Below are 15,319 nucleotides of genomic sequence, written 5' to 3' on the forward strand. Positions count from 1 at the left end.
ACAATGGGATTTGTGCTATATACAAACATGAGATAAGCAAGTGTTGTTGTAGAAGTACCTCCCGAAGTGGGAGTTTGGTCTTATTCTTGCCATTTATATCATCATTGTCCCCCTTTTTTAGGTGCACTTCTCGACGAGTGAGAGATCTGTGGTGGCAGGGAATCCCACCCAGTGTCCGAGGCAAAGTTTGGAGTCTGGCTGTCGGCAATGAACTCAACATCACTCACGGTACGTGTGGAAGAGAACGTGCATTTGATTCTATTAGCAAGTCAGAAAATTGAGGTTTTGCCTGTGCTTTTCCAAACCAACCATTCCCAACTACTTAAAAACTATGTACACACTCCGTTCCTGCTTGGCTGCTCTCTTTGACCATCGTGGGATTAGTTTTTAGAATGACCATTTCTACCAAGATTTATGTAAAAACCTTACACACATTTTTGAAACCTGGGGGTGGAGACTTGGACATGAACAGCATGGGACATGCACCATAAGGCCTGGCTTTATGCTTTTTTACAAATGGGAATTGCCTGCTTTACACTAGACATGTTAAACTTCCAAAATAAATCAAAATCGAGACATTTATCTGGAACACATACCTCATTTCAGACATGCAGGTGAGTGCTTCTTGATACCTTGGATTCATTTTTTTCCTGTTTAAACAAATTGGTCTTTTCATTGCATGCCAAATGGCACAGTACAATGTTTTCCAGACTCTGTTGCTCCAGACTATTAGTCACATCTGTCCAAAAATGCATCATGAAGAGGAAAAGTCATACATGTTGCATTTATTGTTGAAACATGCTGCTTCTGCTTCATGCAGTAAAAAGCAAAATTAATTGAATTGGTGCATTATTTTGAATACAAACACTGCATTAGCGAGCAGAAGCTAACAGGTTAATTGATGTTATTGTTCAAGGCACAGTGAATATGGATGGCAACCACACACAGACACCTGTGTCCATCCCCAGTTTTTAAAAAGTAACATTTATCTGTCACAACAACTTTCTACTATGTATTTTAATAAGGGTCAATTGGCAGCCATTTTGGACGCCATTTTGAATCTTAAACCCATGAATGAATTTAGTTTAGGCACAACTGAGTTTGCTGTGACCTGCAATGGTCTTCCCATTGAATCTCTGTGATATTTAAGTTGTTTATATGTTGTTTAAAGGTGTTAGTGAAAAACCCCATTTTGGCAGCCATTTTGGATGCCATCTTGGATAACTGGCTTGAGGCTAGTTTTTATTTTTGGGAACATCCTGATTGTGTTTTGGGGTCATCTAAGGAATCTAAAAAAGTTGGTTTGGTTTAGTCCTGAGGGGGGACTAGCTCCCCTAGTAAAGCCATAGCCTCACCACAATATATTGTGTACCAATGTAATACAATATTTTGGCACAAAGATAAAGTTTTAACAATAATAATACAATATTGAAGTAAATGTGCATGGTCCAAAGAATAAGAGCAAGTAGGCCGAAGACTGGCGTGTAACAACAGATGATGTCATCAGCTAATTTGCATAATTGGCGTTTTTCCCCCCCTTAATTTGCGGTCTGGACATACCTCTTTCATCCGGATGAGCACGCCAGTTGTAATTCCTACATTTAGGCGTACATAATTAAACTGTGGTTAACTTTGATGCACCAGATAAATAAATAAATATATATATATATATATTTTATTATGTGAAATGCCACAAACCTGCGGACCATCTAGTCAACAATCGCACCTGCTGGATAGTTTAGGAATGTGCAGAAACAGGAGGGTGTGCAAAGTATTTGCTCAGAACAGTATGTCCTGTAATGTGCACACAGTGGGACTGGGGGGTGGTGGGGGGCGGTAACGGTGTGTCTCAGTCGATGTAATTGAATAAAGCTGGTGGTAAAATGGATCGAAGGGCGAGCGTGCCCATTAAGAAAAGCACGGTCCAGTGATTCCCCACGACAGGAAGGAATGAGCAGCATTTCAATGAGTCCGTTATTGAGACGATGCACGCACACACACACACACACACACACACACACACACACACACACACACACACACACACACACACACACACACACACACACACACACACACACACACACACACACACACACACACACATTCACGCCCTCACTTGTGTGAAGCTCAGTGTGTGTTGAGAAGCTTACATACACAGTTTAACTCCGGCTCTAAGCTGGTGTTGCTTTATCAAGTGGAGAAGGAATTTGCAGCAGTGATTTTGAGGATTCAAGCCACTCAGCCGAGCACCCTTCAGGGCTACTTGAAGATAAGCACCCCCTCCTTGACTGCTTCAGTTGAACCAATCCATGTTGCACTGCACCGCTCAGCCTCATAAACAGAGCACATTCCTGCTCTTTTTCTTTCTCCGCACTCGCTGACAGTGCACAGGATGTCGTTTTCTTAAGTGCAAGTTTGACAGAGCTTTAAGTCAATGAGCTTTATTGCTATAAATGACAGTAACAACTTGTACTATTACGTGTTTTACAGCTCGAAGGAATAAAAAAAACTGCAGCAGTTTGGACGTGTGACACTTGTAAATGGTGTGGCAAATAAAACTTTAGCCAAAGTTCAGCTAAGTGCTGTTTAATTTGCAGTGTTCGTGTCCCACAGTGATACCAGACTTTCACTGAAAATGTCTTTGCTGTGCGACCAACTTTAATCAGCAGAATATTTATACGACTTAATTTCTTGCCATAACAGAGACTGGAAGAACTGTCCACCTCTCATTTCTGGGCCGGTCAAACACCTGGAGGTTGTGCTTATGTATTTTGCCCCTTTAATCCCTGCAGTGTTATTTTCACAGCACATGTCAAACGATGTGGCCTGAGTCATCACCGTTATGTGCTGTGATTTAATCTGCTCCCAGCCGTGTCACAGAAAGCTCCTGGTGCAGACTCATCTCAACACTAGAGGACAGTCACAGATCAAATCTGTCAATGAGCTGCAGACAAAGAGCCTCCAAAGTGACGGGGAGCCGTGACTGCTACTGTTACAAAAACGAATATGAAGTGCTGACTCTCAACGTGTGTATTTGGCCTTTCTCTTCTGTTTGCTCTGTTGTGTGACTGAAGTTTTCTGTGTCCCTGCAGAGCTGTATAACATCTGCCTGTCACGAGCCAGAGAGAAGTGGAACACCACACCAGTGCCTGCGTGTGAGACTGAAGCCGAAGGTAGAGACGGATCCAGGATTTCTGCTTTCTGCTCTTATCAGCATTTTATTTGACACCCCCCCATTGATTATGTCTTTAAGATGCCGGCTCCTCGAATCGAGAGTCGAGCCTGGAGCTGATCAAGCTGGACATCTCAAGAACCTTCCCCCAGCTTTGCATCTTCCAGCAGGCAATAATTACACTCACCAATCACAGAATTAACAACACAAACTGAATTTTAACACATAGGACAAGGACTACAGACGTGACAACCATCATGATGTATTTAAAGCAGAATCCGGGGATTTTCGCCCTATTTTTAGAGGGGGTTTTTTTGGTGCAACTTTTCACTCATGACAAAAAACAACTGATAATTGGTCCAATATTGTTTGATTGTGACTGGACAAAATGGTTATACAACATAAGTCTGTAGGACGCACAAAAAAATCTCAACGTAAACTGCTGCTTGTCAAGAAGTAATACTAGATATAGGACACCCCCCCCCCCCCCCCCACACACACACACCAGCACCAATCACTCACTGTCTCAAGCCACCTTGAAGGCAAACCATACTGACTTGAAGGAGCCTCCAACAGTCCTGCAGAGCACCATACCCACTACCTTACTGATACGCTTGCACCCCCCCGCAGTGAAAACTGGTATTCCTCAGGGATATGTCTCCAACACTTTTCAAAGTTTGTTTTGAGTTGGTCCCTTTTTTGTGTGAGGAAGAGATTGCTGATTTTGTCTTTGGAAATGATGTACAGATCTGTGCATCGTCAGTAGATATCCTGAGTGCAGCAACTTAAAAAGTTGCACAAAGAATTGGAGTGTCTGGATTTGAGATGGTCCTGGATCAAGACTGAGATCCAGGCTTTCAGCAAGTTGCTGGACCCAGCCATCTGCCATCTGAAGTGTCTATGTGGTAAAAATGTTGAACTTGGAGAGACTTCTCTCAGCAGTGACATTTATGCCTGGGAAGAGTTTATGGAGTCACAAGGTCGTGGGACAGCCATTTTTCCTCTTTGCAGGTGAATGAAGGTCCAAGTCTAAGGTTCCTGGTGTTTCATGCCTTACTGTATGGTTGTGAGACTTTGACTATAACCACTGACTTAAGGCGACGGCTAGATGTCTTAATACTAGATCTCTTTGGATGACCCTTGGGTCCTGCTGGAATGACTGTGTCAAATGAGCAGTTACTTCTGGAGACTCTTATAAGAAGTATCACTTGCATGGTGAGGGAATGTCCAACATCTTGGAACTATATCCTATTTCTCTGGACATGATCCACCATGCAGGTCCCTCATTGTTGAGGATCCCTGCTGCTGTGGAAGGCTAAAGGGATGCCCACATTTTGCCTGCCTGTGGCAGAGAGATGTTACTTTTGAGAGGTGGGCTTGGTCCAGTTGTCTGCCTGAGCAGTTAACATCCAGAACCTGGAGTGGTTAACTAGTGTGGTTGAAACGGCACCAGTACAGAAGGTGGAATGCTGACATCCGGCCTCTTAAATGTGTTTTCATAGCACAGTACTAAGATCTAAACACAGTAATGTGGTCAGTACAGATGATAATCCTGTTGTGTCAAAGTGGCTCCATCAGCAGGAAATGTATTCAGTTTGTGTTATTTTCTACACAGTTATGCCTTTTATTTAATTATTTGTGTGTCATTAGGGTGGACCCTACCATGATGTCCTGCACAGCATACTGGGAGCCTATACGTGTTACCGACCAGATGTTGGCTATGTAAGTGTCCCGCACAAAGCATTTCAGATCATCATAACATATGAGTAGACACAACAGTTTTTATATAAATTAGAGAGGTTAATTATTACATTATATCTGACTTCCAAACCTGGTTGGTGCAGCAACCTTCAAGAATAGCCCTTTTTTAATTTTTATATCTATATATCATTTAGCTTTGAGGTGGGTGCACATTCCTGAACCATCCACTAGGCGGCAGCACAGCATGTAGTGTCTTCCTTTTCATGCAGATTCCAGACTAATGTTTGAAACAGAGATCTTTCAAAGGATCCAAAGCAAGACGGAGCAGTGTTTTGAGTTCACCGTCACTCATTTGGAGTACTAACAAAAACATTTGGTGCCGTCCCCGGCCACACGTTCATTATTTCATAGTGTTTACTTTTAAATTCTCTTATGTTTTGGCCCATATTGTGTTGTGCAGACTACATGAAAATATTCATGCATGAAATATGACAGGAAAGGCGTGGCACACTAATGAGCACATTATATTCATAGTGTTTCAGCAAGAAAGGCAAAATACATGTAAACTGAACCATAGCTGTTATTTCTTATTTTCACTCTACCTGTAAGTTCTGCACCTTCATGCAGAAGGTGAGAATTCATAAATGTCTTGCAGGGTATACTCGTAAATCATAAAAGAAGGAAAAGCAAGTTTAATTCCTTTGATTTGTTATAAAATTTGAAAAAAAAAAAAAAAAGATGGGAGCCGATACAAACATTTGGAGATGGGGCAGGGCCGCGCCAGCTGTGGCGCATATGGTAGAAGTATCTTTATGATCTAATAGTAAATGTATATAATACTTTAAATCATTGTTACGGCTACATTTTACATTCAGTATAGAAATAAATATACAGATGCCTCGAATCAGAACGTTATTTAAACAGAGGGTGAATTTTGATGTTCTGCTGAGGTTTGTTTCTTTCTTTTTTTTTGTCACTCGAGTCAGAATTCATCTCGCAGATGTGGTTTCTTCACCGCTCTTCTTGCAGTCCCGTGTTGTTACACTTTTGTAGAAATGACTGTCAACTTCCTGCAGTGACCCCAACTCACGAACAGAAATGCACACTGACATTAACCTCGTGCATTTTTTTTTTTTTTTGTCATTTAATTTCCTGCTCTGTCTGAGGTGGCCAAAACACAGCGGGTGACTGACGCTGATCTTAAATGATAAGCTAAACAAACAAAATCCGCAACATTTGTTTGCTCACAAAAGCAGCATGGTGCATATGAAGAATGAATGCAAAGTTTGGCGAGTCGAGTTTGCTTCTGAGTCACAACACTGGTGAACACACACACACAAAATTTGTTTTATGTATTGTCAGAACAGTAAATATCTGATTCACGGAATCATAGATTTTTTTTTTTTTTTTTTTTGCACAGTACATTCTGAAAACAGAATATACTTGTCTAAGATGTAGTACTTGTAGGTTATCTTTAAGTGTGTATGCTTAACAAGTTGTAAAATTTTGAATCTGTACTAGTGCGTATTTGTATTTTTTATTTTTTTATTTTTCAGATCGCGGTGTGCAGTTAGCCACACTAACAGTTTCTGAACCCCAGAGAGAACTCGGCAAAAAAATAAAAAATAATAAATAAAAATCTAACTATCAGTCTTCATACTCTGATTTTCTGTTTGTTTTTTACAGTCTGGTCCATAGTATTTGGACAATTACTGAGTTTTTTTTTTTTTTTTTTTTTTTTTTCTCGGGGGGGGGGGGGGGGGTGTTCATGGTACGCACCACAATAAGTTAAAATGATGCATTCAGGGTGTGCTTGTGGTGACTGTGCAAGAAGGATATGACTGAGGGAAGCCATCAAGACACCTGTGACACAGTAAATTGGATGTCTGAGTCTAAGTGAAGGAATTTTGTATAGTGCAACTCTTGTTTGCCACATCGCTGGTTACACAGCTTGGAGGATTTTTTTTTTCTTTTTTTTTTTAAAGAAGACATGCAGACTAAAGCCTAGACTTGGTCTCCCTTCCCTGGATGAAGTCTTTCTCTGCAGCACTCCGCCATGAAGTTGTGATTGCAGTATGGCCATTTTCCCAGTCGCAGCTACAGAAGCCTGTAATTCCTTCACAGGTGTCATGGGTGTCTTGGTGGCTTCCCTCACTAGTCTCCTTCTTGCTTTCTGTGAGGTGTACAAAGGCAAAATCACACAAAAAAAAAATGTCACTGTCCATTTATTATTTATTGTGTTTTAAGGTGCAGGGAATGTCATTCATTGCTGCGGTGCTGATTCTAAACCTGGACACAGCCGACGCCTTCATCGCTTTTGCCAATCTGCTCAACAAGCCCTGTCAGATGGCCTTCTTCAGAGTCGACCACAGCCTTGTCAGTATACACACTGTTACATTTTTGGGAACCACCAAAGTACAGATTTGTGAAATCCACTCATGTTGTGTCAGTTAGCCTGGGTGTGCTAATAAATTGCTTTGTCATAATGAGAGCATGGTCAGCTCAGCTGCTGTTAGACTTCACACAGCCGAGGGGGGCTCACTATATGACTCATTGTGTGTTTATTATTCTAAGACTGCCTTCTCCCCTCTCTTCAGATGCTGACATACTTTGCAGCATTTGAAGTGTTCTTTGAAGAAACCTACCAAGCTGTTTGCACATTTCAAGAAAAACAACTTGACCCAGATATTTATTTAATCGACTGGTGAGTCCGACACGCTCTCTCTTACTCTCACTATCTTTTTTTTCTTGCATTTCTACCACATTAATAGGAAATGGAAAAAGTATTCTGAGGTAAGTCTGTCGAGAGGAAGCAGTCCTGAAAACTGAGTAACATCTCAAACTGGAGATAAGTGAAGGAAGCCACCAAGACTCAGGGTTGCCGGCCATGCCAACAGAGACGGTCGTTATTTCAGTCCATGTCCTGGTGAGAACGGCTCTCGTGTTCTTGATAGTGACACACAGATGTGGTTAGCATGCAGCCTGTCATAGTTTCGGTGGCAGGTGTATTTCTAAGACAACAGAAGGGGGTGTTTGTGTGGTTTGTGCACTGGTGGCTACTTGGATGTAATGGAAATATCTACAGCTATAGTACACACAGTGGTCACAACATGTGTCTAACGTTGCATATGCTCAGAAAAATAAGATGATTGAGGCAAATACATGCATGTGTATGTATATATGTTTTTCCTTGAGCAAACAGTATCAGCTTATGTGCCTTGATCTCTCTCGTTGTGTTTGATATTCCAACTGTCACACACGGTTTTGTTTCAGCTCAGCGGCAACCTCTGGCCCTGAAGAATGAGGCTAACACGGAAGTGGCAAAATATGCAGGTTCCTTGAATGGCCACTTGACCACAAAAATGATTCATTCTTTAGAAGACCCCCATGTTAAAATGTCCAACTCTTTGCCAAAATAAGCATGTTAGCAATATAGTAGAAGAAGGAAAACAACAAAAAAGACTTTTGGTCTCTGGGATAGGTACTTGCACGTACCATTAAGCCATGGAGTTATGAATAATTAGGGGTGTGGTCATTTGAGTGATAGCTGTGTTCAAGAGTTGAGGCTCTGCTAGCAGTGGCTGCTAGCTTCTGTACACAAGACTGAATTTATATTTTCTGAGCATTTTTATTCCAAATATTGAGGATAATGTGACTTACTGTGCGGGTAATGTTGCAAACTGACCATCTAAGACATCAGTGCTCCAGTATTTCCCTAAGTGAAATTTTACTCTTTAATTGTAATGTTAGCACTACCAATTAGCAGCTATCAAAAGATTGGTGGCATTATCTCCGCTGGTGCTGAGGCGATGTGTCAAACATCATTTTTAGTAACCAGCGCCCAAGACGTGTCATGGAACCCACCAACCTAGTCTGCTAACGATTAATAACATACCCCAGCCAGTGTTAGCCTGTCAGCTTTAGCATGTTTGATAAGTTAGAGATGAGGGGGCGCTTGGGCTTCGTTTGACCTGCCAGTCTTGTCCATACACCACCTGCTTACCCATTTATGGATGGGCCCAGTGTGAGGAGAGCCACAGACTGTTCCATTTGAGCATCAGACCACTTCCTCATCCTATGGGTGACGCTATGGCGGGTGTGTCTAGTATATGTACAGTCTGCGGCCTTACTCCAAAAACAAAGTGCACATTCATTCATTGCTCTACGTCTTCTTTTTTTTTTTTTTTTCTTTCCCAAGGATCTTCACTCTGTACAGTAAATCATTACCCTTGGGACCTGGCGTGTCGAGTGTGGGACGTGTTCTGCAGAGATGGCGAAGAGTTTCTGTTCCGCACGGCGCTAGGCGTGCTTCAGCTCTACCAGGACGTCTTAACCAGCATGGACTTCATTCACATGGCTCAGTTCCTCACCCGCCTGCCTGACCTCATCCCTGCCGAGCAGCTTTTTCAGCACATCGCCTCCATTCACATGACCAGCGCAATCGAAAGTGGGCACAGGGTGGGATGATGGTTAATTATTAACTGGTGAACCTCAGAAATATCTTGTAACTCAGGGTTTAGACTTTGGTTTAAAAAAAATAAGATTTCCCTGTATGTGGTATGTGGATGCAGGATTTCAGTTCCCAGTCTGAAGCCATTAAAGTCATACTCAGTTCCTTTGTTTTTTGTGTGCCACAGGTTCTCCAGGCCTTACAGAAAGATCAGGAGCGAGGCAGCCGGTACTGAAAGCAGTGAACTTTGGTCCGATTCTGATCAGAGATCATGGCACAACTCGGTCCAGCCATCAACCACGTTCCCGTTCAGTGTTCTGGAAAAACTGAACTCTTACCAGGCTGTCAGGTTGCCGGAACACTGCAGCAGGCGTAGACCTGATCTTGATGTGAAGGAGATCTTTGAACCTGGTCGAGGTGGTTGTTAGGTTGACTTTCACTGATTTGAATGCAGTCTGGACCACAGAGGGGGACGACACTTGACGGATCGGGCACAGGTGTGAAAGATTAAGAGGCCTTATTAACCTCCACCTTCTGTGTGCCGAGGCTCAGCAGTGGACTACAAAATGTAGCTCACAGAGGCTGAAGAATGTATCGCGTGCACACTGCCCAGACTGATTCAGGGCACCACACACCTGAGGAATCCACGCGATACCGGATACTCACGTCAATCGCCCATTCAGCTTTTAATGTCCTTTTATTACCATCACTTCACTTAACAGCTGCTTTCATTCCTCAGCATGAGAATTCCCCCTGGATCTATGGATGCCCAAGTCTGTGGCACACTTTCCATGATGGATGGGCCTTGTAGCATATTCTGGAGCAGGATGAGGTTCAAAATAACAGTTAAATATTGGCCAAACCTCTACTGCAATGTCCTCCTGAAACTTAGACTTTGGCTAATAATCTCCCACATTTCTGCATTTGTTCATCTACTGTAATTTTGATTGGTTGCCATATTTACATTTTGGCCGATGGTGACCTCCTTTCCGATAGCCAGACTTGGCTTTTTACTAATCGTCTACTATATTTGCATTGGGTCAACATAGTTAGAATTGGCCAATCATGATGTCATCTCCATGGTCATGCTCAGATTTTGGCTAATTGTCTATTATATTTGTACCGCAGTTCTTTGTGTACTGTATTTTTATTGGTGGTCAGTTGGATTTTGGTCAGTGGTGATGTTTCCAGTGGCCCCTCTTAGATTTCAGATGATCTTCTCTCTGATTTTTTCTTCTACTGTATTTTTATTGGTAGACATTGCTAGAATTTGGCCAGTCGTGATGTCTTCTCAAATGATCACACTTAGATGGGGGGTTGTGGAAGATGATTAGCTAAAATCTCAATGTGTGAAGTCGACCAGTTAAAAAGCTTCCATCCAGCAGCAGAATATGCTACAAGGATTTGTCTCATTGGTTGCTGTAATTGTGACAAGACGCCCATCTCATGCAAACTTGGATAAATTTTGGATCTGTTGGCAATTCTCATGACTGGTTTCTGTGTGTTTTGACATTTTGCTCTCAATTTTCCTACATTTAGGTCAGAAATGTGGTTCGCCAAGAATAATCAAAGCACTGGCACAGACATTGCCTAGTGTTGATGATATGCTACAGTCTAGACTCTCTCCAAACATCCTTGAACCATTTTTTTTTATTTATCAACGCTACCGTGGAAATATGTGGTAAATATGTCAATTATGCACTTTTTCCTCTTCCTTCTTACTTCCTTCACTGTATTTCTTCATGTGTGCCGAGTTGAGTTTTAATGGTTTCTGTTTTCTTTCACTAATCTAACAAAGAAACAGTCGATTTTAGGGAGTCGATATCCAGGAAGAAGGATCACACAAACATTACTGTCGTGTCTGAGTCCCCATGTGTAAAGAAATATTTTAACCCGTTTTCGGAGGTGATGAGCTGCCTGAGTGATTACGGCGTATTTACGGAGGCAATAATGAATTTGCACCGTCAACATCTCAGCCTTTTGTTTGTTTTAGTTACATTTCAGATAAGTGATTGCTGTCTTGTTGTGTGTGTAAACTTTGTACATTTATTAAACATTTAAATTATAAGGGGCATTTGGCGTAAACATTCCGAAAATATTTTTTTGCTGCTGACGTCCGCCTCGCCCATGCTGTTACCGATCGAAGATTTCTGGCCTTTCCCTGAAGTTGCTGTGGTTAGTCAGTTGTGATTCCATTTTGTCAAATGGTACAATTCATCAGTTACGTCTTTTCACATTTGTCACTTCTGCACTTTTCATGGCAAAGTGGAATTGCATCGCTTACAATTTAAAGCATGTTCACGTTATTGCAGCAAAACTTTTTTTTTTCCCCTCTCCAGTATTGTGGTGTTGCAACAGTGTTGCACAGAGGAATGCAACTCTTGACAAGGGACACGATGTTGCAGAAGGACAAATGTTCAAAATGAGTAAGGTGGCGGTGGAGGTCCTGACAACAGTAGGCTAGCTCATGCTAAAAACATAGGCATCAAAATTTCGCCAACTGTGCAAACAACAAATTAAGGTGCAGTTGAGACCAAAGTATCAAACACAAACCTAAATGGGGGGTAAATTATTAGCAACCAATGCAGGGGAGATAACGCATCAAATGTTTTTGAGCTAACGACATAGCTAATCTTCAAATTTTTGGCCATTGGTCTTTTTTCATTACCCATCATAGAATGTGGTGTTAGGGTTATCGTGGCAAAACTTTTTTTTTTTTTTTTAGTACTCAAATTTTGTGCATGTTGGCACAGTATTGTGTGGAGAAACGTGACTCATCACGCAGCGGCACGACAAACTAGCATGTAAAGGTCCAAAACAAAGGGGCGTGACTGCTCACAACAGTAGACAGTTTATGCTAACGTGGAGCAAAATTCTCACAATTGCATGCCAACAAATTAGCTTGCTGCTGAGTCAAGTATAAAAATAAAACCTGCATGGAGAAGTGACTGCAAATAAAATTTAGCTGGAATAAGCATACGAAATCTTTCCAAGCAATGCTAGTAATATTTAGGAATATGGCCATTACCCATAATGCAACATGGAAATCCACTACACCAAGTTCTGATTTGTTGCGATCTCTTTGCTCAAACTTGTTTGTCTTAAAGTATTGTAGCAAATGTGCACTTAAGAAAAAAGAAAAGTTGCTGTGACAGTCCCTAAGCTTTGACAATCTCAGCGTAGTCATATTTGAGAAAGATCGCGTAATATTGAAAAAAGCTAAGTGCGAATTGATAAACTGGTACGCTTTCAACATTTTCCTGCACATGCACCATTGTGGGTAATGACAGAACGCGCAAAACGTAAAGCGCCGCCAGCAGTTCTGTTGGTGGTAACATCTGTCGCGCAACACTGCAATAATGTGAACGACAGCTTTACTGTATTAGACGGTTGTGTCCTGAGCACATAAGATTTTAACCAGATTTGCAGTGCGGGAAACCCATTAGTCCATTTTGTTTTGTTTGTTTGTCGTCTTGTGGAGGATTACAGATGCAGTCGAGCTACGACCCAAAGATACTAACACTACAATCAAGAATGTTTTGTTCTTACAGGTTATATGGTGATTTTACATTGTGTGGATTCAGGTCCGCGTGCACTGCGTCGGTCATCGTGAGAGTTGTTGTTAGCTGCTTGGTCTATTAACCTTCAGCTGTTGGGGCCAAGTGGTTCACACGCATCACCTCATGTTCTGGTGACTGTTTTGTTTTCCTAATTACAGTTGTGGCTGTGGCTTTAGTTGCATAAGGAATTGATCTCATAACCCGCTAACGCATTGCTAATTAAGCGACATTGAGTTGACCTGCTGTCTTTTCAAACTCGATCTGTGGATTCAACTCGAAATTTGTGCTTTGTCAGATTTTGCGGAGGTGCTTTATCAGCGTGTTGTTGTCATTTTACCGTGCCGTGGAGTTTCTTCCTTGCCGTTTTTCGTTTGCCGTCCTGTCACGCAATGTGGCAATATCAACACATCTGTCACCACCGTATCCTGCAGGGGTGAGAATTTCCCCCACGGATCTGAATATATGAGAGTGTGCACAAAACAGTCCTGTCTGCGATTTCCGTGATACTGTTAGGATTTTCTGCAAGTATTCAGCTTGACCAAATGCGATTGTGGCGCACATCGAATTTTATCTTCTACAGCCCCCCCCCCCTTTTTTTTTTCTTTTTTTTTTTCCTGATTTGTATTGAAGTTCCATGCATGTTCCTCTGTCAAAGGTGTGCTCAAGGTCAAACTTCATTCTTTGGCCACTTCATAACGACTCCTACACGTTGGTCTGATTTTGTTTTTTTTTTTCTTTTATATAAGTAAAACCTGCACACAATGTTCCTCAAGTGTTCCCCCATCAAAATTGTGCTCAAGGTCATGCACGTTGTTGAACATCAGATTCTGTGGCCAATTCATAAATTTCACAAAAATCGCTGTTGTGGTCTGATTGGATTAAATGTGCACACCGTCTCTTATGCTTTTTGTCAATCAAAGGTGTGCTCAAGGTCAAAGATCAGTTTCTGTGGTTACTAATATGGTTTCTTAACGAGCTCTAGCATTGCTAGGCAACATATTTCGGCCAGTCAACACGACTAATTATTGCGTACATGAAGTCACCTGCATTGGGCAGTAAAGCAACAAAAAACTTATCTGGCACCGGAAAATGCTCTGGAGATCGACCTGTATCGTTTGCAGTAATTGCAGCAGAACCGCAGTCTCACGCAAACTGACGTTTGCGGATTGATGGGGAATCCTCACAGCTGATCTTTTGTGCGTTCTGAAAAGTCTTATGCCGCGTGTGTGACGACAGTTCCCCACAGTGATGGAAAATGTTGAAGGTGGGAAAAGTACACCACTCTGATACATTTACCTCTCAGTGGTTCGATTCCCAGTAAGCCATCGCGAGAATAATCCTGACTTAAAAAGGAGAGGCACTCTGTGGTTTGTCGAAACCTCCCCACCACCCCACCAAAACAGCCTGTCACCTCAGCAACATGCAACAAAACCTCTCTCCAATCACCCCCACCGCCCCCGTGCAGTGAAACTACTGCAGGACTGCAATAAAGCACTTTGCACAAAAATGTGTGTGTGTGTGTGTGGGGGGGGGCCTCATGACTATCAGGTTTTTAAAAGTCTGTTGGTTTTCCATCTTCACGCCTTTTACACTTTCTGTGTTTAAGTAGTAAGCAAGTTGTCGATGCAGAGTTAAGTGTGTGTTTAAAGGGACTCATTTAAAGGAAAAAAAAACAAAACAAAAATAACAAAATTAGAATACTTCAAAGTGTGACTCTGATTTTTCTTTTTTTTGGGGGGGTGATAAATCGGCAAACAACAATATGTGATCAGCTAGCCAAATGCATAATGCTGACTTTTTTCTTGTGGAACCAATTTTTTAGTAGTGCAGCAGATAACAGAATATTGCAGAGGAATCCTTCAAATCCGGTTACAAGCACCAAAGTTTGACTGTGTATACCTTTTGGTAAATATTGTAGAAAAATAACGGTAGCCATTTAATTTTCAGTAGGGGGCCAGTAGGGGTCAATTGAAGAATTGCATAGGGGTTAAAAAAAAAAAATCTTCCAATCATATTGAAAGCTATACTACATTGTGTCTGATCACAAAGATTACAAAAAGGTATCATTTGAACTATCTGTGACAGAATGTTCTGGAGTTATGGGATAAAAACAACAAGAATGGCGACAAAGGTCACTTCAGTTTGTACAGGGGTCAAAAGTTAGTTGCTCCAATATGTTAAAACATTATGCAAATTATTGGTCGAGTTAGTAGGATTTCAGAAAGGAATAGTTTGCACCATGTGTCATGCTTAGTTATCATGGTACGGGTAACATATGTCACATGTCATAAAATCCAGTGGATGTTGACATTGTTTGACCTTTTATTTTGGAGACCAAACATTCAACACAGTTGAAACTATTCCATTTGTTAATCCTATTAGTTCAACCAATAATTTGCATCACGTTTTACAAAACTGGAGCAACTTTAACTT

At 41.6% G+C, this 15,319-nt stretch overlaps 1 protein-coding gene and 1 long non-coding RNA gene across 2 annotated transcripts in view; one reads left to right on the forward strand and one right to left on the reverse strand.

The window, feature by feature from the left end:
* The window catches only part of tbc1d14 (TBC1 domain family, member 14), a 34,331-nt gene extending 23,200 nt beyond the window's left edge, over positions 1 to 11,131 (forward strand). Inside the window, 11 exon segments of the mRNA XM_034164430.1 lie at positions 122 to 228; positions 3,096 to 3,176; positions 3,257 to 3,345; positions 4,826 to 4,897; positions 7,124 to 7,252; positions 7,474 to 7,517; positions 7,519 to 7,553; positions 7,556 to 7,580; positions 9,075 to 9,108; positions 9,110 to 9,334; positions 9,515 to 11,131. Of these exon segments, the coding sequence (XP_034020321.1) occupies positions 122 to 228; positions 3,096 to 3,176; positions 3,257 to 3,345; positions 4,826 to 4,897; positions 7,124 to 7,252; positions 7,474 to 7,517; positions 7,519 to 7,553; positions 7,556 to 7,580; positions 9,075 to 9,108; positions 9,110 to 9,334; positions 9,515 to 9,754 (1,081 nt within the window). The 3' untranslated portion in view covers positions 9,755 to 11,131.
* A 291-nt stretch (positions 11,132 to 11,422) lies between these two features.
* Positions 11,423 to 14,816, reverse strand: LOC117504948. Its single transcript, XR_004558996.1, has 2 exons — positions 13,706 to 14,816; positions 11,423 to 11,954 (listed from the first exon to the last, which is right to left on the reverse strand). It is a non-coding gene; the product is annotated as an uncharacterized LOC117504948 (long non-coding RNA).
* Positions 14,817 to 15,319: the final 503 nt, after the last annotated feature.

This window comes from Thalassophryne amazonica, chromosome 23 (assembly GCF_902500255.1).
Source record: "Thalassophryne amazonica chromosome 23, fThaAma1.1, whole genome shotgun sequence".
Taxonomy (NCBI): Eukaryota; Metazoa; Chordata; class Actinopteri; order Batrachoidiformes; family Batrachoididae; genus Thalassophryne; species Thalassophryne amazonica.